Source organism: Gopherus evgoodei, chromosome 3 (assembly GCF_007399415.2).
Source record: "Gopherus evgoodei ecotype Sinaloan lineage chromosome 3, rGopEvg1_v1.p, whole genome shotgun sequence".
Lineage (NCBI taxonomy): Eukaryota > Metazoa > Chordata > Testudines > Testudinidae > Gopherus > Gopherus evgoodei.
The window spans coordinates 105973113-105996954 of NC_044324.1; the positions used below are offsets into that span (position 1 = coordinate 105973113).

At 40.1% G+C, this 23842-nt stretch overlaps 2 protein-coding genes across 5 annotated transcripts in view; one reads left to right on the forward strand and one right to left on the reverse strand.

Moving 5' to 3' along the window:
• The window catches only part of TPD52L1 (TPD52 like 1), an 87107-nt gene extending 65599 nt beyond the window's left edge, over positions 1 to 21508 (forward strand). The window contains exons 4-8 of one of the 2 annotated variants that reach the window (XM_030556225.1): positions 1769 to 1870; positions 8638 to 8652; positions 10869 to 10907; positions 13416 to 13476; positions 18505 to 21508. In XM_030556225.1, coding sequence (XP_030412085.1) covers positions 1769 to 1870; positions 8638 to 8652; positions 10869 to 10907; positions 13416 to 13476; positions 18505 to 18636 — 349 coding nt within the window. In that variant the 3' untranslated portion in view covers positions 18637 to 21508. The remainder of the gene's footprint in view (positions 1 to 1768; positions 1871 to 8637; positions 8653 to 10868; positions 10908 to 13415; positions 13477 to 18504) is intronic. The other variant, XM_030556227.1, reaches the window with a different exon arrangement.
• The window catches only part of HDDC2 (HD domain containing 2), a 39558-nt gene that overhangs the window by 2131 nt on the left and 13585 nt on the right, over positions 1 to 23842 (reverse strand). Inside the window, exons 5-6 of one of the 3 annotated variants that reach the window (XM_030556229.1) lie at positions 23612 to 23750; positions 11337 to 11472 (exon numbers count right to left, since the gene is read on the reverse strand). In XM_030556229.1, coding sequence (XP_030412089.1) covers positions 11378 to 11472; positions 23612 to 23750 — 234 coding nt within the window. In that variant the 3' untranslated portion in view covers positions 11337 to 11377. Of the gene's footprint in view, positions 1 to 11336; positions 11473 to 21681; positions 21825 to 23611; positions 23751 to 23842 lie in introns of those variants that run through there. The other 2 variants (XM_030556228.1, XM_030556230.1) reach the window with 2 other exon arrangements.

Sequence of the window (23842 nt, forward strand, 5' to 3'; positions counted from 1 at the left end):
GATAAGTAAATCATTTTAGGGCGTGTTTTAAATATATACATAAATATATTTAAAACCGTCAAATGTGAACCTGTTACTTTGATAGTCCAATGAGATAGAGTAGTACTGAGAGAATTAAGCTAGTTTTCCTTTGCAATAAGTGTTTGTGCCTATTCGCATTGAAGTCAATGATGTACTGCCATTTACTTCAGTGGAGCAGAATCAAGCCGTAAGTAAGCAACACTTAAAATTTAAAAAGTAAGATGCAAGGATTAAATACCAGGTTACAATATTAATAGCGGCAGATGATTAAAAAAAATTGCACAGACAATGACTCTGTATAGGAACAACTGAGGGTAATTTTTAAATATAGTTACTATTTAAATATAGTTTTTATATATAAAAAAGCCAAAAATATTCAGCTTATGAATGAGTATGTGTATATATATATGTATTTTTGGTGTAAAAAAAAAAAAAAGTGACGCATCAGAGTGGGGGTCAGCTTATAAAGGAGTCTACACCAAAATATGATGATTTTAAACTCTGTGGAAGCATTGAATTGAATATCTAATACATTGTTGTTTTCTTTACCTGGAGTGTCTGCAGGTACGCATCTCCTCAGCTCCCTGTGGCTGCAGTTCGCCGTTGCCAGCCAATGGGAGCTGTGGGTAGTGGCGCGGACACTGGCAGCTGAGGGGCTCCGTGCCTGAAGACACACCAAGTAAACAAAATGTCTCAACCTGCCAGCGGCTTACTCTGATGGCCAGGAGCCAAAGTTTGCCAACCCCTGAAATATAGAGTCGGCTTATGAGCGGGTCATACAGTTTTTGCTATTTTTACCTAACCATCTTGGGGGATCGGGCTTATGAACTAACAGGCTAATGAACGAGTATATTTTTACTGTGTGTGTGTGTGTGTGGGTGTGTGTGTGTGGGTGTGTGTGTGGGTGTAATATAAAAAGAAAATACATGTGCTGGTCATCACCCTGATTTTCACTGCCTATGACACACTTTGTCTTTATAAATTGCAAGCTCTTTGTGGCTAGGTTTCTATTGTAATATTAATAATTAATATTGGTTGACATTTTTCAAAAATTGATTTTTTCATAGGAACTTTGTATTTAGACCAAAAATGCAAGAAAAATTGCTAAAATTTCAACTCAATTGTTTTTGTTACTTGATCAGCTCTGATGATGTGTCCAGGAATATAGGTTATAAGTCAAGTTGTAGTAAAATTTACAACAGCTTTTGAGATTGCTTGCTTTCCCATGCCCTCAAACAGAAGATTTGTTTTCTGAGTCCTACATTGTATCTTCAGACTTTTTGCTGAGATGTATATCAGTACAATATCAGCAGCTGCTGCTGAGGGACAATTTCCCCCTCACTTTACAATGACGGATTTAGTGAAATAGTGTCTGATATTTCTATAAACCTTTGATTTTCATTATATTAAAATATATTCCAGAATGTAAGGTGTATAATGACTGCATTTCACCTTTAAATGGATTGCACCAACCCACTCAAAGGATATGCTCTCTGAGGGGACACAGGGAGGGATTCACTCCACTGGAAGGTAATGTGGTCCTATTAGGGTCAGCCTGCATTTGGAAAGCTACATAAGAAGCCTGCATTGTCTATCCTAACCTGACAAACCATCTCAATTCTTAACCCTTAGTAGGAATGTTTTTCAAATTTAGAAATATGGAGACTAAAAATGAATTGCAGAACAGATGAGCATCTGTTATCTCTTTTTATATGAATGACTGACCACTATTTGCTTTTATTTCTAGTTACAAGAAAACGCACGAAACTCTGAGCCATGCAGGACAGAAGGCAACAGCAGCTATCAGCAATGTAGGAACAGCCATCAGCAAGAAATTTGGAGATATGAGGTACAGAAATTCTCTTCTGATTTTATTTCGGGGGAAGGGAGATAACCTGCCAAATGTTCTTTTGTCTTACTTTAACCCCTAATTTAGAAAGAATTACTGCCGATACTACTCGTTGTGGTGATTTTATGTTTAAAGGAAAAAATTGTTGTGAGTCCTGGTAGAAAGAAAAGGTATTGCAACTTGGAATCCCTTCTAAATAACTTTGCAAACCTAGGGAGGTGATAAAACGGGTGGAAAACAGCTAATTGTATTCATAAATGGATTTTTAGAGACAGACCTCTTTCGAAGAACACAGGCCTGCCTCTGCACTGTTCTTGGCGAAAAATAAATTGAAAAGCATTTTGGGCACTTTCATCAGCTCACTCCAGAAATACACTGGTGTAATTAAAAAAAAAAATAAAATAAAAAGAATGGAGCCTGCAGAGAGGTGGAGGTACAAACCCTTACTTCCACATGAGTCCTGTTGACTTCAATGGGACTCTTTGCAGGACACGCACATGCACATGGATCTCTTTGCAAGGCCAAGACGTTAGCCTGAATTAAAATGAAGGAATCTCAGATGTATCTGATATCTTGGGCCTTTCCAGAGTGAGAAGCCAGTACGGTTTGACCCATTGGGATTCTGGGAATCTTCCCTTTCCACTGATCTAAAACTCTCCTTTCTAGCCCTAAAGGCCAACAAGGCACCTAGCCCAACATTTGCCACTAGTGCAGAACCTCATGTTGCTCATCTTGGTCCTCAGGCCCGTTAAGAATTACTAGTGGCACCTTTGATTTTTTTTAAACAAAGACTCTTAAAATACTGTTTGTTTATTCTTTGTAGTTCATTGGGCTTAGTCTGTGTAGAAACCAGACTTTGATTTCAGGTTCACTTTCCAGTTTTCACATGCTAGCACAAGTCGGCAAACTTTTGGTTGCAAACACTGCTGGGATTGTTTAGATCCAAAGAACTTTAATTGAAAATAATACATATTAGTATGAAATTGTTAGGGTCTGTGCTTTTCACGCACCAGTTGAGTGTTACACTGTCAGGTAGCTAAAGCCTATCTTTAAAAATTGTTAATTTCACCAGGATCTCTCAGAATAAAGGAACAAAGGAAGAAACTATAAACAATATGAAGTTTAAAAAAAAAAAAAAGAGTAGGCTCACAGAATTTCTCCTCCAGCATTTTTCGTTAATAGGCTTTTTGTCCTGATGTATTTTTCTATATTGCAGACACTAAATTTCATAACATTTTAGATTTGCTAAGTCCTAGCACAAAAAGTCTTCTTCCGTACTTTCAAAGGGAAAGTTAGTGGACTAACTCAAAAGAAATGTGTGCGCAAATCATATAATTGAGCAGAAAGGCTAAATATCTGATAGCAATTCAGTTCACCAGCACTCAAATATTTACAGAGGGAAGAGCTCTGTACAAGATACTCTTGTACTTTAAATCACTTACTGTATATCAGTTGTGTAAGTAGCACTATTGAAAACTCCAATAGATATTTTTAAAAATAGAATCACCATACAATGGGGAAATCAAGACTACATTATATTTTCTCAATTGCTGGTAGACTAGTGCAACCAGATTTCATGCTCCAGTCTTGCCATTGGAGCCACATGGACCCTTGCACCCTCACAGAATAAGAGCCTTAATTCATAGAGAAATCAACAAATTATTGCACAAATATTTTTGTTGTAATTGAGCAAGCAATGCATGACTAAAGCAAATATAGTTGAATAGCAGCATTAACCCAATTTATAGTATTTCAAATGCAGGCAGGTTTTGCTGTGAACCTTTTGTGCATAATTCTTTGCAGCCAAATAAGAAGTTTGGTTTTGTTTGTTTGTTTTTCTGCTACTTATTTATTAAATTTGAAAGCTTGGTAAATCCTGATACTCCTGCCCCAGTCCCCCCCCAGCACAGCAAGGCTTAGCAAGCACCAGAACCACTGCTGCTGTTCAACATGAAGAAAGGGGAGGCCAGAGGCTGCATAAGGGAAATCTGCACCCCTTGAGCTCTGCTTTGCTGTGAGTGGGGCTATGACATGTTAGGCTTATGGCCAGGGTCTGGGCACACACTCTGCATAATGGACAAGCCTTTTGCCACTATTATAATCCAGAATTTAGAACAGTGGTGTAGAGTGACTGTGCCAGTCTCTCTGCACTGGCACCTGGTCACAGGTAGGAAAGATTCCATGTACTCAGCATTTCACAGTCAAAATTCATTTCCTTATGCTTTGTACTGGGTTTGAAGTTAGTCTCATAGGAATAGATTCTAGAGTACTGGAGAATCTACAGTAAAAAGCAAGGTCAGGTCTCAGCACGGTATGACTTTTTTTTCCAAATTCTTCCCTCCTTGTCTCTCGAGCAGGGCTGGCTCCAGGCACCAGCTAAAGATGCAGGTGCTTGGGGTGGCACTCCGACTGCTATTGGGGCAGCACATCCGGGTCTTCAGTGGCAATTCGACGGCGGGTCCCTCAGTCCTTCTCGGAGTGAAGGACCTGCCACCGAAGAGTGGAGCTGTGCGATCACGCTGCCATGGCTTGCCTTTTTTTTTTTTGCTGCTTGGGGCAGCAGAAAACCTGGAGCCGACCGTGCTCTCAGTGTGTGGATCTGGCTGAGCAAGTGGCTTTCTGCACCACAGATACAAATGGACAATGTTCACCCAATAATAATCTCCAAAGCCAGGGCTGACTGTAAAAGCATTCTGACTTATTCACAATGCCTAATATTAGGAGAACATGCCTCCCAGCGGTTTCCTGAGCCCAAAATGGACTGATCATTTTGCATGGCATTGTCAGAAGCGTCTGCCCCCCCCCCTTTTTTTCCTGAAGACGCAGGGTCCCAGTAGATAATCCAAAAGAGTATTCCATCATGGTTACCCCTGACAGTATTTACAAAAAAGTCTATCAAAAATAGTCCAAATAGCATGTAAAGTGGAGCAAGGCCTGTGCTAGGCTCTCCCCTAGTTCCTGTTCCATTATTGTCCTCAAGCAGCTAAATTCTCAGAGAAAGCACTAGGAAGGGCAGCATTGTGTAATATGTAGCATGTGTGGCAGTAAAAAGAAAAGGCGGGAAGAAGTGGAGTGGGGGCAGAGCAGGGGTGGAGCACCCACCAGGAAAAATATAAGTCAGTGCCTGTGTCCATGTGGCAGTACAAGATCAGGAGTCAAATTGTTACACTGCAGAAGAGTGGAGAAGCCATATAGAAATAGTAATGGACTATGCAGGAGAACAGACTGTGTTAATAGTGCCTATTGCATAGATACATGGTAGGTAGGTATCTTGCTACTATAGGCATCCTGTGGGCAGGTCCTGGTGTTGGCAACCAAACCAGTGCTATAGAGTGATTTGTTTACTAAATCAGCCAGCAAGAGATTCCAGAGCTCAGGGTCAGTATATGTGACATTAATCCACATATCCATTAATGTCACATGTCAGTAACTTCCATGCAGTCATGTTCAATAATGCACCCAAATCCATGAGCTCATCAGTGGTTGGTTTGTCATATGCGTTACCTTTAACTGTCCTGGCTTCATTCTGTGTGACAGTGAATGATGTGGTCTTTAATAGTCCTGCCTATATTTCTGGTAATACTGGGATTGCATTGTGAGACTAATATATTGCACACGTGGTGCATTCAGTGCTGTAAGGCATAGTGTGACTGTTTCCTGCTGCTGACCAACTCTATGTACTCTTTGTAGCATCTAGCCTCTGCGTCACTTAGCACTAGATTGTGCCATAAGGAAAAAGCCCATAGCAAGGGGTAGCATGTTGTTCCACCACTCCAGGACCAGGCCAGGCCAAGTTCTGCTCACTTCCCAGACATCTGCTACTCCTCCAGTTCACAGCAAATGCTGCTGCTTCTCCCAGCCCACCCAAACCCACAATATGGCTAGCCCATGTAGGAGCATAGGCATGCTTTTACTTACCCCGGCATGGCACAAAGAGGATGTATTCCAAATTATAATCTAGCCCTTAGTTTGTACACTCTCCATGGGTATGGACTGATGGGATGGTAGAGTTCTTCCTTTAAAATCTTGCATAAAGTGAAACAAGTCATGTAGCCCAATAACGTGCATTGAGCCATGTCACCAATCGTAAACTCAGTAGAGATCATTTGAGAAGTCTCTGTTAGTATATAGCAGACTGTTTCATCACAGGTTTTATTTTGGTTGTACAGCATTATTTAGAGTAGTACCTTGGATTTTTAAGACCACTGACAAGAAAATGGCGCACACTTCCCTTTTCCAGTTGAAAATTCGTTAATTATACAATGTAATATCCCAACTAACTGATACGTGAGCTTACATTCTGCATCAGCATAGAAGAATTATAGCAGTTTATGGAGCAGTTTTCCTTTTTTTATTGGTATTGGCAGAATTAATTTTCTTTTATTAACATTTAAAAAGTATTATTATTACAATTATTACTTAGGATTAAGTTAGGGCCCCTTGTGTTAGATGTTGCACAAATGCCCAGAATAAACTGGCATTTCAGAAATCAAGGGAAAAAAAAGTGCAACTTTTTAAATACTAAAGAATGGTGACTGTTCATCTTCTTTCAAATACATCTGTTTCTCTTCAGTCTGCCTTTAAATGTAATAATTACTGTATGTATGGGAGGTTAGACACCTAATAAGAATAGTTCCTTACAATACAGAAAAAATGCTCACTCAAATTGTCACCATATTAAAGATGACAATAAAAAAATGAAGGAAGGAATGTAAAGAGGGGAACGAAGACGTATACTTCTTTACATTTAGATTTGTGAACTTTATATTCTAAAAGCTACAGGTATAGCTGATCAAAACATTTCTGGTTAATAGGGTTTTCATAGGAAAACAAAATATCATTGAAAATGAAATTTTTCATTTTTCCAGTTTTTTTATAAATGAAATATGTTGGGAGGAAAAGAGATTTTTTTTTTTTTTTAGTTTTTGGATTTTTTTTTTTTTGTTTCAAAATTACAGGTTTTTCCCAATGTATTGCTGTTTTCCACCTTTTGTCTGTTACAAACCAGTCAGAAAGTGCGGGAAAGTGGGAACTGAAACAGTTTTTTCCATATTTTCAAAATTTCCTACAGGGAAAACTTTTTAAAGGAATTTTTTGCATGAAAACTTTTTTTGAGGAAAAATCCTCATTTCTCAACAGCTCTAGCTACAACTGACCTCTTGAGACATGCATGCTCAAAGCGAGGCACCTGCATCCATATTTAGGCTCTTAAATAAGTGGCCTGATTTTCAGACGTACTGAGCAGCAGAAACTCCCATTGACTTCAGTGGGAACTGTGGTTGCTGAGCATATCAGCTGAATATCTGGGAGGGTGTCTAATCTTCTACTGATCTAAACCAACAACATATTCATACACACCCTCTCCAGAGCAAGTGTAAAACCTGGAGAAGGGCATCTCTGAGGCACGATGTCTCCTGAGACTGAAATGATGTAATTTATGCAACACCCTTTGCCCAAAGCCGTGCTTAAATGCACAGTCCACTAGTCATGTTTCAGTATGGTTAAGCTAAATCCAAATGGAAGAGACAATTTATATATACTGCAAACTTTCTGTGGATAATAGTTTCTTTAATATTAATCTCTTAGTGTTTGTTTTTATGATACAAAACTAGATCATGTCAATCTCAGAAGACAGGATCTCCCTGAAGACTTTAAAACTTTAGCACTCAGTCCCAGAAATCATTGCCTTTGGTGCTAAGGGGTTAATTGGAATATCTGTGACTGTGTGTTGGTAGGGTTGATATTTGGATAGTGGATGATACATCTAGGGAAGAGAGAGTATCCCAAAAGGATACAAGGGGTTTAGGAAGGAGATCATTTAGTTGCTCTTTACTTTGGTTATCAATCATCTGGAAAGTGGATTATCAAACACCTCCTTTGAGAAAATATAAAGGCTTTGATTCTAGAAGTCCCTGTACAGCACACAACAAGGAGCACGAGGATAACCCATGTGTGGTGACAAAGGTAAAGCTAAGCATTGGCCATAGCCCTCCATGCTGAATGAAGACACTTGCACATCTGTTTTCTTACTCTTATGAGGACTTGGAAAAAATAGGGCTGGTTTGTAGGAGGAGAATAAGTATGAATGAGGAGACCTGGCTCTAGATTCTCAGCCATGCCCCATATGCACAGGGCAGAAGGAAGCCATATGTTGCTCCCCTGTCCAGAGATCAATTGAATGTCAGACAAGCTCCCAACATTATTTAGGGCAGCTTTGTGGATTTAGAGACTGCAGATCTATTCCTTTTGTCCTAAGCACTGTTCTGCTGGCAGTTCTGAAAACACGAGTTTCTTAATGTTAATGCTTAATAATAATATTTATTTATTTATTTATTTACTATTTTCATTTAAAAAAAAATCCCCTCAATAAAAATTGTCCTATGGCCTAGCCTTGTTGGCTGTCAGTGTGTTGTACTGTGCTGTCTCATTGAACCCAAGAATGTCTGTTCCAACAGTGATTTAATGAAGATGAAACCATCTGAGACAGCACAAGGTTTAGTGGACTAATAGTCTAGACTTGGGTACATGCCAAGTATTTGTTTCATTATGTAACACAGCAGTAGGTGAAGGTATATTTGAAGGAGTTTCGACTGATCCATATTCTCCAAGTGTCAAGAAATTGATGCATATGATTCTCTTTTTCTCCCAAGGACTGTTTGGCATTTTAATGGGAGATTGTTTGGTTTGTTTTTTTTTTAACTCATGTTTTGTTTCATACTATGCCAACTCTTAACTCTTGCTGTTCTCTCTTTATGCTGCTCTCCTAGGTCACATTCGATTGGGTAAGATGCATATTGCTCTTCATAAATACTGCTGCTGACTTTGGTATGGCTTGTTTAACACTCTGCCCTCTTTCCTTTCAACATTATTATCCCAGATAAAAATATGTTCCAGATCAGCCAAAACATCTTGATTTTTACACTGTGGTGAACCTAGAGGGGTTATGACTGGAGTATGTGAAAAGACCTTCAGATTGGATGTTGTTTACCACATTCTTGGATAGATTAGACTCAAATTCACATAATGAATGAGTTCAAAAGATGTTTCTCTCGGGTATATCCATTTACATACAGTTCTGTTATCTCAACTGTCCCTTGTTTTTAGAGGTTGGAGCGTAAACAACAAAAGCTCAGTAACTGTCATATCACTGATTTAATTACCATCTTTTAAGTGAAACAAAAATGCCCAAGTCCTGCCCTAAGATATACTGAGGAACTCCTGTTGCCTTCAGCACGAGTTCTGCAGACACGTCCAAGGGTGGAACATGGCCCTAACTAATAAAAATCAGCAGGTGCTGAGCCTGCAAAGCACATTAAAATTGTGTTTATGTTCAAAATGTTCTAAGGGCTCCCAGTAGAGTCAGATTCCCTTTCACAGCAAATATTAAAATTTGGGGGTGGGAGGAGTGTTTCTGAATCAGACTGGAACCAAATATTGAAACTCCATGAAACAGAATTACCATTCTCCACCAAACTCTGCTCCGCACCTAATGGATTAAAGCTCCCACAGCCTTCCAGGCCCCTCCTTCTTAATAAACTCACTAGAGTTTTTAGGTGTTTCATGTAATGTTAACAGTTGCCCTACTTAGGCCAGAGCTCCTCTCATCCTATAAATTCAATAATTTGGAGTGGCAAGAATACACTTTCCTTATTTTTCTTTAAAGAAAATAAAATTGCATTGGTATGAGGAACTTGGCAAATTTTCTCCATACTCATGGCATCCATCACATGGCCCCTCCCAATGAATCATGTTTTAATGCCATTTTGGATTAAATAATCTTTTTGCTTAGAGCTTATCTTTGGTATGTGTCTGATAGTAGATGAGCAGCCTGCTCTAAATTATTCAGATAGCTCCAGTTTTCTGCTTCTTTCCTACGTGGCACAAGAACAAAGTGGAAAATATGCTTGTTTCATTTAACCTGGATTGTTAATGGTTGCAGGCATTAGTAGGGGGTTCAGGAAAAAAGAACGTGATCCACTGCATTTTTGGAATGCCTGGGCTGTAGGGTTTGTACTTTAAGTTTAAAAGCAGTGTGAAATAGTTGAATGTTAAAACCTTGTTTTGCATTTATTACTGAATGGTTATTGGTGTATTACGGTATATTAGAGTTTTTAAACTATCTTGTCTTGACTGATTAGGAAATATGCAATAGAGAACATGCCTACATTGGCAGGAAGATGGGTTCATATAACCAAATAGATCTTTCCATGTCTGACTTTTAATTTTATGTCCATATGTGTGTGATTTTGTCCCCATACTTAGAGCAATTTCATAGATAGACTATGCAAGTGCATGTCCAATTTATAAGGAACATTATAATGTAAAATTTATGTGAATGTTTTTGTGTCTTAATTGTTATAAACACTTTGGTTGATCAGGATCAAATCCTGGTGCCACTTAAGTCAAGGCAAAGCACCCATTGTCTTCAGTAAGACCAGGATTTGGCTGTCAATCAATAGTGAAAGTAGCAATAAATGGATTTTTGGCACAGTACATAATCCTCCAGTATATGAACTACTTCTAGCCTGAATATTTAAATATAGTTGGGAGCCATTCTTAATTTCAAATAAAAGAGAGTTTTTATGTTCACCCTGAAACCCTAGAATTCCATTTATTCACCACCTACAGAGCTCTTTACGGGGTTTACCCTTCACAGGGAATACAAAGGCACTTTCATACCCCTCTGCATGATATTAGCTTGCGCGTGCCTGGCTTTTGCGAACTGAAAAGGTTTGATTCCATTATTGGATTTTTAGCAGGAGATACTCAGTGCCATTCTTCTGAGCCGTATTCAGCCTTTTGATCAGTTTCAGAGATGGTGGAGCACAGAACATCTGTGCTCAAAGAGAGGAGGAGAGCTCTTTGCACCAGGAGCTGAGAACCAGCGCTTCTGAATTAAAAATAAACATTGCCATGTATACTGTGTGCTGATCGTGTTGCAAACTATTGCTTATAGAGCTGTCTTTTCTCTTTCCTCTCTCTCGCTTTCACATGGCAGTTACTCTATTCGCCATTCCATAAGTATGCCTGCTATGAGGTAATGTGCCAACATTATTTGTATACACTAAGCTGAAGTAAAACCATACATACCTTATTTGGGGCTTTGCTTTTCGTGGTCCTGAACTCTCAGCTTTTACTTGCATAAGTAGGCTAGTGTAAATCAATGGGATTACTCATCTGAGTAAGGGCTGCAAGACTGGGCCTTTGTTTGGTGGTTTTGATTTATTGATTGTTAAAGTACTGTTATGTGCCGTTAGACAGATGAGAGGGAGCTGAGAAGAATTTGAGGCAGTGGATGTTTATAGATCCATATTATCGAATGTGAAATTTAAATATTTTCACTGCATCTAGGAACTGTGCTATTATGTCAATGGGAGGAGTATCTGGCCCTTTTTGTTTCTAAGTATCTTTATTACACAAATTTCAATAAATAGAAATGAAAAAATAAACCCGAAGGACTAAATACCTGATCAGATATCTGCTTCGGTATTGTTGGATTTACAGGGATCAGTTGATCAATAGACCATGTCTCCTCTTCACTTGTTGCAGTAAATGAAGAAGGGCAGTAGGTACCCAAAGGAAAGTAGTGGTGCCAGAGAAGTCTGTTAGACAGTGGGTCATGATTAATAGATCAGAACACTGTAAATTAATGGCTAAGTTGTGGAGTTAGGAGCAGATAGTGAGGGCACTAGACTGTGCCATCCTCTTATTTCTCCAGGATTACTTCTCCTAGCTCAGCTGCACTGGCCAACGTGTTTCTTCCCGCTTCCCAGTCCTGCTTGCCTATGCCCCACCTATCTGCATGGATAGGGAGTAGTAGCCCCAGGGATGTTGCTGTAACCATGATGGGAGTAGCCCAACTAGGAGACCAAGGGAGCACCTTAATCCCCCTGCCTGGGTGACTGTGATCCACGGTCTCACCCTAAGACCAAGAATATGCTTATCACATCTCTTACGCCCACAGCATGATTGTGATCGATACATTTTCTTTTCCGCCAGCAATATTAAAAATCAAAAGTATTAAAAAAATTAAAAAGCTATATTTGGTTTTTGAATAAAATATTCTGCGGTTAGCAGACTGACTGGCAAGAGGACTGTCAGTTGTACTGAACAAAAAATCAGATCCCTGATGTACATTTTATTTGTTCTAAGGTATTTTCACACCCATGACTCTCACTCAAACAAAGGGCTCATTTCTACCCTCTTTGGAGTCAGAGACAGAATGTCAGTTGATTTTGTTAGGGGCTGAACTGAGTGCAGATAGATGCATGCTAAGGGCTTACTGCCACTTAGGTATTTTAGATGCCTAAATCCCAGAATCAGGTCCCACTGGGATTCAGAAAACCCCTGCACAGCTGCTTCCAAACCATACAGGTGTCTAAAACTGGTCAGCACCTACATGTTTGTTAAAAGTTCCATAGGCGCCTGGTTCTGTCTGTATACATGCATGCAGCAGCCGCATGCGAGGTGTCCAGACGCCCTACTCAGAGTGATGCATGGACCAAGGGGAAATGGCATTCCTCTGCAAACGCGCCTGCAGGCCCTGATCTGGTGAGCAGGCTCAGCGCTTGTCTACTGGATTGGGCCCCCACAAACGAATTTACACACAAGTTATGAAGGAGGTTCTCCTTCTCTCTTCCCTCCAGCTTATTGCCAAAATGGCATAGGCACGTGTGAGAGAGTTGCTGCTGCGAATCACAAGCGGAAAGAGGCACCTTTCTGCAGCTGGAACTTAGGTGGTTCTTTCCTAGAGGGGGCAGGGTTTAGCACACACTTGTTTGGCATCTCCCATTGATTAGCTTAGGCAAGGAGCTTCCTAGCATGCTGGCTTTTGTGAACCCCATGAGGTGCCTGTCCTCACTGTAGAGGAAGCCAAGGAACTTAACCCAAGTTTTGTGAATCCCAGTGATTTTCTAGATGCCTAAAAGTTAGGTGTGGCAATACTCAGTGCTTCCATGGCTCAGCTTCTTTGTGTCTCTAGCCCCAAGGGCCTGATTCTGCTAAAGGCTGATATCTCCAGTTTCCATTTGAAACCAATGGGAATTGAAGGCACTCAGCACTTTGCAGGATCAGGCACTAAATTACAATGATATTTTTTTAAAAAGTTGTTTTCATTGAATTTCCTACTATTCACAGACAAAAAAAGTTTATTTCAGTGGGGCAAAACAAATGGATAAAATCAAGGAAATGCAGAATTAAGGCCAGCAGTCCCATGGCTCTTAGGAGGATACTATAAATGTATCACAGCATAGAGTAGCTGTCATAGAATAGTAAATACTCCGTTTAAATTATTACACAGATTCTGCTCTTGCAAGAGTGTAGCTTAAAAAAATACTACTCAGATTAGTGTAATTGGATTTGAATGACAGCAGCACAAGCATCTGCTAGTAGTACACTATTGATGTATGGCTGCACACTGACAACCAGTCTTTGCTCTGTGCAGGGATCATTGTCCAGCAGAAATTGGGCAAATAAACCGTGCCGTTACTGTACACAATTAGGTTCAGAACTGACTCTCTCCTTTTTATCATGTTTTTCCTCCTAGGAATTCTCCAACTTTCAAATCATTTGAGGAGAAGGTTGAGACCACTGTCACCAGCCTGAAGGTAATGATTAGGAGCTATGTTGTGTGGCTGTGCTTGTTAAAGTGACAGCTTAGTCATCACTTTCATTTGTGCCAAAGGCAGATTGGATTTCATCCTTCCATGAATGTAGTGCAATGAAAGAAAAGGAAGGCAATACGCAGAGAAATATTCTTTCTTTGCTTTTGGAATGCCGAGTACCAAACTCTGTTGTCTCAGCTTAAATAAACAGTCTCAACCAATGCCCCATTGAAACAGTGAGGTTGCTTAACTGGTGCGAACTGATGGATGAATCTATGCTGATTTACACCAGCATTGGATCTGGTCCAGAGTTTTGAATCGTTCTTTAAAATGTCAAGTACTAACTTCCCAGCTAATGTCAATTTTTCCTCTGGATTGCCTCAAAACTGTATAAAAGTCTGTACTGAAGGAAAGGTAAATGATAATGACAACCTTGGGCTACACCGATGATCAACACTTGATATATCAGATATGAGGCAGTAGCACCTCTTGGTGCTACCACATTAACAGAGCAGAGCATGGCATGTTTAGAAGGAGCTAGCCTTTGCACCATGTGGAGGGTGAGCAGAGAGGCCATCTTCCAAGCGATCTCATCTTCTGATGAAGATGTGTGCATAAAAAATGTTGCTTGGTTCTGTGTGGTGTAAAGGTTCAGTTGGATCACAAAGTGCATTCTTTCTTTGTGCTGACTAGAGCTATATTCATCAGCCTTGAGAAGAACTGACAATGTTTGTTGCATGAGTGCCAATGTCTGTTATGACACTCAGGTAAATATCCTTAGGTTAGTAAGAAGATGGCTTTATTACCCAAATACAAATTGCAACTAAAACTCAAGGCTGCAAATATATAGAGAAATCTAGTCTCATGTACACAATGAGTGAAATGTTATCCAGTCCAGACCTGGAGGAAGAGGGTGTAACTCCTAGTTAATGGAGGGCTGGGCTTGGCCTTGGGTGCTCCAGAGCCAACACTTCCATCCAATAAATTCTTAGAGCTGTTCTGTTATTTGTATCTTTCAGATGTTAAAAGTACTTTGGTTCTAGGTTTTTTTATGGCCCATACATCACTATAATATCTGATTATTGAATTTATCAGCACTAAAGCCTCACTCTACAAGTGGGAAGCAAGACACACAAGGCCAGCACTGGGAACTGAACCTAGATCTCCAGAGTCCTAGTCCAGTGCCTTAAGTATCCTTCCACCTCCTACTACACTTTCACTTCCCTCTCTATGCTCAATTGCAACTGTCACCCAAAATAAACCCTTTTCTGGGTATTCACCCACGAAAGCTCATGCTCCAATACATCTGTTAGTCTATAAGGTGCCACAGGACTCTTTGCTGCCTTTAAAATTGTGCATTGTACATGAGTGAGCTTGGAATTACTGTCTGTTGGGGCTGTGTGTACACTCTGCTCAATCTTTATCGTCCCCCATACATGCTTAATTTGTAATGAAAGTCTCAAGCAATTAATTGCAAGGGCTCAAGTAATTGTTTTACATTTATAACTGATGCAGCAAGCCTAGAGCTGCTAGGGCTCTGAACTGCCAAGCCTAGAGGTGCCAGGGCTTAGCTCTGGCACAAATTAAGCACTGCTCCCAGCATACACACTTGTACAAAGAGGTGCAACCATCACATGGGCCCCCATCACCACCAAAGGCCATAGCAGGATCCTCTGGGGTTTCCATTGTTCTCATGTCAGTTTCCCTTCTCCATCAAAAAAAGATTAGTGGGCTTTGTACATAATTTACATAATTATTTGCTTATAGTGAGGGTAGTTACCAGAGCTAGTGTTACGCTTTTTAGCCCTGTTCAGTATTTATACTCCTTGTTAAGGCTCCACTAAGCCATTCCTGCAATGTTGAGGGCCTACCTAAGATGGCCAAAGCCAAGTCTACCGGATGAAAGCTGTGCACCTCCTGCTGCTCCATCACTGTCCAAATGTACGCAGGGTCTGCTTCAGCTAGGGCCCAGTGTGTCAACTACACCGAATGAATGCAGGCAAGTCATCTCCGCTCACTTCTTAGAGGCAGTTCTGAAGGCATCATCCTCTGACACTGACTTGCCTGAGGAACAGGCACTGAGAGCCTGATCTCATTCTGCTGAGTTTGGAACAAGTAGGCAAATAGGGCCTTAGCTAAATCATCCCATGTTGTTGAGTGCTGAGGGTGCAAGTAAACCACTATCTAGGAGCTCTTCAGTTTCACAGTTGAGGTCCCCTAACCCCACAGTCCTAGGTAAGGGGTCAGCTCCTGTAGCCAGAGCAACACTGAAGTCCACGCCAAGCCCTCACAGCAATGTTTTTCTCCCTTGGCACAAAGGAACAAGAGGGAAAAACTGAGCCATGATTTTTCAGCACTATGGTGATGAGGGTGATGGTGATAGCTGTGGCCACTCTTTCAGTATCAAGTGCCTCTCTTCCCATACATCTTGTTCTCTCCAGCCTTCCTACCTCTGTAGATAACCTAAGGTTTGCAAGGGCAGAGCTCCTCTACTTTCAACAGCAGCAGACTTTCCAGGGAGTGGGTCTGGAGGACAGCAGAGGTCATTCTCCCACTTAGAGTGACCTAATGAGTTCTTGAAGAGGGGAGAACTTCCTTATGCTCCTTCCTGCAAAGAAAAGGGGTGGAGGCATGTTTTTGTTTTAAAGAGCAAACACAGGTCTCCAGCAGTCTTGTGATGTCCTGTTGTAAGAGTGCCAGAGCTGATGTTCCTTGGGGATCCCACTAAATCAATTTTAATAACCCTGAAAACTGGACATCAGGCAGGACCAAGGGGGCTTGAGAGTTATTGCCCAGCTCTCATTGAAAATCAGTAGGAGCTGGGCATCTAACTCCCTGGAGCACCTTTGAAAATCAACCAGAATTTGATGATGACAAAGCAGTGGGGGGAGGGACAAGTTGCCAACACTTTGGAGATATAACTAAAATTCAAAGGGATCTTGATATATTGGAGAACTGGGCTATAGACGACAAAATGAAATTCAACAGCCACAAATGTAAGGTGTTATACTTGGGAAGAAAAACTAAATGTACAAATACAGATAATTGGCTTGGCAGCAGCAGTGCTGAGAAGAATCTGGGAGTTGTGGTAGATCACAACCTCAACAATGCAATGGTTTTGCAAATGAAGCTTTAGGTTGTATTAACAGAGGCATAGCAAGCAAATCACAGGAGGTGATAGAACCACTCGATGCAGCGCTGGTTAGGCCTCAGCTGGAGCACTTTGTCCAGTTTTGGTCACCAATGTATAAAAAGGATGTAGAGAAACTGGAAAGGATCCAGAGGGGTTAGACTAGATGACACTTGCGGTCCTTTCGAAACCTATGTTCTATGAACTACACACTGGATCTCAGCTAGGGGAATCCAGTAAAGCAGCTTTTATCTTTCACCTTATTTCTGTTTTTTAGCTACAAAGTGGACAAAAAAAAAGAAAATAATTGTAAATATATTTAACCGCTGTGTTTTTAGGGTGTCCAAATTCAAGTGCCCTATTGTCTGAGTTGCTTTAAATTTTACAGAAAAATTCTACATCAGTCCTAGATCTCAGGCCAACATGACTGGTTGTAGATTTCAGAAGTGGGTCCAAAATAAGGCTTATAATGGAAACTCAGTTGCAGTCTTAATCAGGGAGCAGCTGCTGCCTGTTCATAATGTGTCTCCATATCTATGGTCAGCCAACCTTTTTTTTTTTTTAAATTTCATCTATTACCATTTGCAAATATCAATAAAGAGGGAATGTTTTGTAAACTCTCCTAGAATTCAGACAGATTTTCCATCTGTGGCCTGTATTGTTCAGGGCAAGGTACTTACAATCCTGTTACTTTAGTTTATAGCTCTCCTAAACTAGACAAGCTGATCCTGCTCTTCATCATCTATCAGCAAATGAAACAAAGGATTACATGGGATTAACCTTTTGGAGACAAAGGACACGGAGTCTATTTAATTAAAATCATTTTCCTAAGCAGTCACTTGGCTGAGAGTCTGGAAAAGGCCTGCATTTTGGAAGTGCTGTTTCAGCTGTGGAAGGGGATAAAAATACCTTGCTCCATCCACAGACCTGAATCCACTTGCAGAAGTGATGCCCAGATCCCAACGCAGAACTAAGGGACACTCTCGTGTTAATTCAAAGCAGCTCTTAAAGTCCTTCTTTAATTAAATCTAAATCTGCTGTTTGTCCAGCAGAGAAGTGGCTAAAGAAGGCAAATGCTTGGGTGAGATGAGGGGACAACTGTGCTATGGTTTGCCAAAGCTTTATTTAATTAAACATCCTAGCCTATTTTTAATTCTTATACTCAGTATTTCTCCATAATCCATGTCCCTGGAGACAGGCTGATGCTGGGCACTTCCCTCAGGTGCCTCATTCATGGGACTTATTTTAGCATTTTATACAGAAAGCAAATTTAAATGACCTTGGATCTGATTTTTTTTTTTTTTTAAAAGGCCCTTAACCCAGTTTTGTGTTCTCCGGTTATCAAATTGATTTTGTTGACTTCAATGGGTAACAACATCTATTCACTACTGCCCAATTCTGCCACCGTTACCTACGTTGAGTGGTACCTTATTCTGAACAGAGAGCCCTTGCTTTAACTACACAGTGAGCTGCAACTCAACGTAGTCCTATAGAGAAATACAGTAAACAAAATGTACTCATTAAAATAACACACACCCCCACCCACCCACCGATACAAAGGTTGAATTTTCAAAGCCACCTAAATTATTTGGATGCTTAGTTCCCATTTAATGTAATAGGCACTTAATTGCCAAATACCATAGGCAGCTTTGAAAAGCTCAGACTTGATATTTAGAATGTTGTGTATTTTTAAAAAACAAAACTATCAAAAGCTCTGAATACAAGCCCATTGTATGCTTTGAAGTGCTACCTACACTGCAGGGTATGAGAACATACCTCCTCTACCTCTGTAGAAAAGTGTCAACTTTCTTTTAAAACAAAACATTGAGTATTTTGGGGGTGGGTGGGAGGGAAGAAGCAGAATGGAATGAGAAAAATCAGTTTTCTTCCCTTAATTTCAGACAAAGGTTGGAGGGACAAGCCACAGTGGGGGGAGTTTTGAAGAAGTTCTCAGTTCTACTGCCCACGCCAGCACTCAGGGCTCTATCACAGGCACGCCGCTTCCTGAGAATGAGGAGGAACTTCAGTGTTAAACTGTAGCCTCTACTGGCCACCTGTATCCGACCTGGTGAGACTTATCCCCATAGTGTTTTCTATGCTTCCTTTCCACATCCACCTTGAGACACATGGCTTTGTAACCTCTTGAAAATGGCTTCACCCATGTCATACTGTAGTCATTCTTCCAAATGTATTGGTATTTTTACTAGGCCATTTTTATCATTAAGCATTTTTATACTCCACAGAAATAGCACACGCATCGTCATTTCTTAATGTTCCAATTTCTATAATGTAACCAAACAGTTCTTGCTTTTTGGTATTTTCCCTCAAATTCACTTCACTCCTCTGGTTCAGTTGTTAATTTGTTTTTTATTTAAAGGACTGAATCTGTTTTTAGTATACATGTTTCTACTGATTATGTAACCCCTCTGTGCCACAGCAGACAGATGGGTCTAGGACTGTACAAGGATTTCTGTTGCCAGCAATAGTCTGTCACCAGCTGTCCACCAAAATATACTAGAGCCCTTTACTGAGCATACAGACATGACCTGAGCTGCTTAAGGAGTCAATCAATCATTTGTTGTTACACTGATGTCTCTAGTCCTTTGTCACTTCCAGTCTCTTTGAATTTCCTCCCCTAGAGAGGAACCCAATTATTCAGATGCAAACTAAGTTGATCAGTTACTGTCCCACAGCAGGAAATGCTACAGTTGAAAAACATGTTGTTACTTGCTGTTTGATGCTGGGTCCCAATTTCAGTATTAAACCAACAAACCTCCATACCATCTCCTTAGAAGGTAAGATTAATATATGACTGACTTGTGTGAGCCTCATTAGAGTTAGAGCCTTGAGAGAATCTGAATACAACAACTTAATAAAGATGTGCCATGCCTTTCACTTACACGCCAGAGCTAGTACTTGCATTTTATGGTACACTGGATGAGTGTGTGCTTCAGCCTGGGCCAAACTGTCCTGCTTTACTGCACTTCAGGGCATAATTCCATCTCCAAGAAGCCAGCATCATCTCTTATCTTAGATGCAGCATGATTTGTTGCATCATTTTAAGAGTAAGGTTATTATAGTGTTGTCCGCCAGCCAGCCATTGGTGGCAGCAAAAGACTATCAGGTATAAACATGAATGCAGTGGAGGGGTGGAGAGGAACTTGCCTGCTTTTAAAATAGGCACCTCTTTTTAATTTTCTCATACTGCAAAGCTTCAAATGAACTTTAGCCATTCTGGATCCTAGGCTTTGCTAAAAACTTGTCAGGAAAATCCTGTATCAAGGTGGTTTTATAGGGGTTCTGTTTTTGTTTTTAATTTCTTACACTTAATTTTCCCATGTGACAAGTTGATTCTGAACACATCTCAAATGCTTCTTTAATGTGATTTATTTTAATATGTTACACAGAAAGCAAATTAAGTTTGACAATTTGCAAGTTTCTGTTGCAGCACTGTGCATAAACATTTATTTTATTTTAAAAAACAATTACATAGTTTGTGTAAATGAAGTTAGTGATTTTTATTAAAATGAGGTTTTTAAAGTGAGTGTCTCTGCCTTGTCTGTTTCTCTTAGCAAGATGCCCCTTGTAATACAATCTTGTTCTAAGATGTTACAATGGAAATACAAAAAAAAATTGCAGATGGATGGATTCAGCCACCCCCATAGCTAATATAAGCTATCTGAAATCCACTTTTTTTCCCCATCATTGATACATAAACCTGATGATGAAATTTGTTTTATTATAGCCATTTAATAGGACTATACCTGCACACTGTGCAAGAATTCTAAAATGACATTTTTATACCCAAAAAACTTGTATATAAACATGCCATTGAAAACCACACCTCTCCAGTCTCTCTTCTTAACTAACAACAAAGAGTGGTGACCCATTGAGACATCGATATGGGGGTGGGGGCCAGGTTGTTTGAGGAGGCACAGCCTTCCCTACCTGGCCCTCCATACAGTTTGGCCTGAGGGCCACATCAGGGTTCCACAAAAGTTCACCCACTCTGGCTTAAGTAGATAGAAAAGTTGACAGGGTCAGGACATATGATCATTTTACCATAGGAACAGGTAGGGAGTTATTCTCTCAGACCAGTACTGGACTATCCCAAAGGAAAAGGACAAGACACATGATTGATCTATGCTAGTACAAATCGAGGAGGTTCCATCATGCCCTTTGGTACCTAGAATGCATGTGTCCAGTGCTAAGGGGTACTGGAAAAAAAAGGTAGAAGGCAGCTTGGTTAAATCTAGTTTTAGATGACCTATACATTACTTGTAAATAGTGTATTAAAAGGTGGTATTTGGAGTGTAACTTTAGGCCCATACATGTGTAAGGTAAATGTAACAATGCCACATAAGATGGCTTCCTGGAGACTGGTATCTTAAGAGACCAAATACCCAGTGTTTGATTTATGGAAAAGGGTTCCATGAGCATACAGTAGACCCTCCAAGTTACAGACAGCTCAGGAATATAGCTTGGTTATAGCTCTGGCTCCAGCAGTTCACACTCCAAGCCAGGTTCAAGAGGCAGCATATTGCCCGGGCCAGTTTGTCTCCCTCTTGACTGGGAGAGGGAGGATGCTGGTGAAATCAGTGCAGACCCCCACTGTTGCCTTGGGCTGGTAGCAGGGGCTCACAGCTTTGCCTTCAAATCTCAATGTCTTCAACTCCTACCTGTGAGTAGGTGCCAGGGACATCTGGGCTGCCTGTCCCCACTGCTACCTTTAATATGGCCACAGTACCATATTTGGGTTTTTGTCTCCATTGATTGATTGGTTGGTTACTTCCAGTTTCACATAGTGTCTAGTTGACCAGTCAGTCCGTAACTCTGGTGTTTGTACTGTTTTGAGGTTCTTCTGTATTTCATAATGAACAAAATTGGGTCTATACAAGTTAAACTGGTTGCATCAAACTAAAAAAAGACGCAAACTAGTTTGATCTCAGAATAATTTTGCATTTGATATCATAGGATGCCAATTTCCCTGATCTATATTTTTCCGTGGATTCCCAGCACTTAAAGAAAAAACACTCCTGGAAAAATTAGTGATGCTGCAGCAGCAAAACACCACAAGAAGTAAAATAAATATTTTATTTTAGCTACAGCAGTTTTAAAATGCCTCAAGCGCAAGGCTCACTGGCTGTAGCAGCTATTTTTTTATTTCTTTCTATATTAATGGAAGACACAAGTTGAACTACTTCTGGGTGATTAAATTTTCCTGTGAAATGAAAGAAAACACAATTCATTATCATGCTCTTATTTCCCTTTATGTAACAGATTATACTGTTGCTCCAGGGACAGATTATATTCTATCACAGAAGAAACCATTAGTACATATGTTCTCCCTTTAATTGTGAACACTAGCTGTGATGTTTCAGGAATAACTATAGCTACAAACAAGAGCAACTGTTTATCTAGAGTATATTCTGTTCCATACACTATTTGGGGGGAAGAAAAGTCTAAATATGAAATTCATACTATGGACCCTGATCAGGGTATTTAAACTTAGACTGCAAGGGGATGTAATGGGCATTAATTCCATTTTATACTCTGGATTTGGAGTGCTCAGTTCAAGAAGAGCTGGAAAGGATTGAGAGAAAAGCTGCAGCAATGATTAACAGATTGGAAAACATGCCTTACATGGGCCATTACACAAAGTAAAACTATTTCCCCCCCACTACAGTTCTTCAAATCATCTTGTCAATTGCTGGAAATGGGCCATTTTCATTACCACTACAAACAAACAGTTCTTTTACTCTCCTTATAGTGTGTATAGTAACACTCATTGTTTCATGTTCTCTGTGTATATATGTATTTTCCACTGCATGCATCTGATGAAGTGGGCTGTAGCCCACGAAAGCTTATGCTCAAATAAATGTTAGTCTCTAAGGTGCCACAAGTACTCTGAAACATGCCTTATATTGAGACTCAAGGAGCTCAATCTGTTTAGTTTAAGGGGTGACGCTGTATCTGTACTTACAGATGACCGAGAACAAATACTTGACAATGAGCTCCTCAGTCTAGCAGCAAATGGTATAACAAGATCCAGTGGTTAGAAGTTTAAGCTAGACAAAGTTTGACTAGTAATAAGGCATAATTTATTAACACTGAAGGTAATCAATCACTGGAACAATTACCAGGGGTAATGTTACCCTTCTTACCCTAGAACCTATGAATCATGATTTCTCTTCTGAACTGGAGCCATGAGGTGCAAAAATTAACAGGCACATTTCATAGTATGTTATGCAGGCCAACTGCCAAGAAAACTCACTGCAAATAGACTTTCGGAAGCTTCCATGGCAGGAGCAAAAATTCAATCATTGGCTAAGAGCCTGGCAGCAAAATCTGAAATTTAAGCTTGTCTGATGATTGGACAGAATATTAGACTATATGAATCTATTTCATTTCTGGAAAGAGAAACATCAGATCAAGCTGAAGATCCACTGATATAGCTGGTGAGGGGTAGCATCTCCAGTTTCACAACACTGAATTTGGAAGTAGGAACACTAGTAAAATCGCAGCTAGGGATATAGTTACCAATGACACTGTGTCTAACTCGATAGTGCTGGTTCTTTTATTCTTGTGTTCTTATTTTTCAAGACAGGTTGAGTTCTCTCTCTTTGAACATAGCTCTTCATTAGTGTTAAACTCTGTATATAAAATTATCTATTTTCCCTTATCTTGCAGACATTTGGGAAAATAGATAATTTTATACAAAGTTTAAGTAAAATGAACAATACAAGCACATCTGAAGCAACCTGTTCACTAGGCTTGATTCTCATTTACAGTAAGACTATTTCACACTGCTCTTACAATGTAAACAGACTGTAAATGTAGTTCATCCCCACTTTCAAGCCTCTTTACACTGTCAGCAACTTAAAGGAGACTCAGGGCTAGATTCACAAAAATGACATAAGCACCCAACTGCCACTTTAAATCCAAGAATCATTCCCCACTGGGATTCACAGAGTCCTCTCTCTCGCTTACAAAAATCAAATTTCATACCTGATGTTGAATCATAGAAGTCCTGCAGTCTTCCAGGCATTTTTTCCAACTCTTCATACTCAGATGCTTGGAGTATCATCTCACACTGATCCAGCTCTTTTACAAATCTGGCTTCTGCTGTAGACTGGTGTTCATATTCCTAAACAGATGTGCAATTAGAGAGATTTGCTATGATGGCACAAATGCTGGAACATACAATGCCAGAACTAAAAGCCCTTTCTCACACTTAGC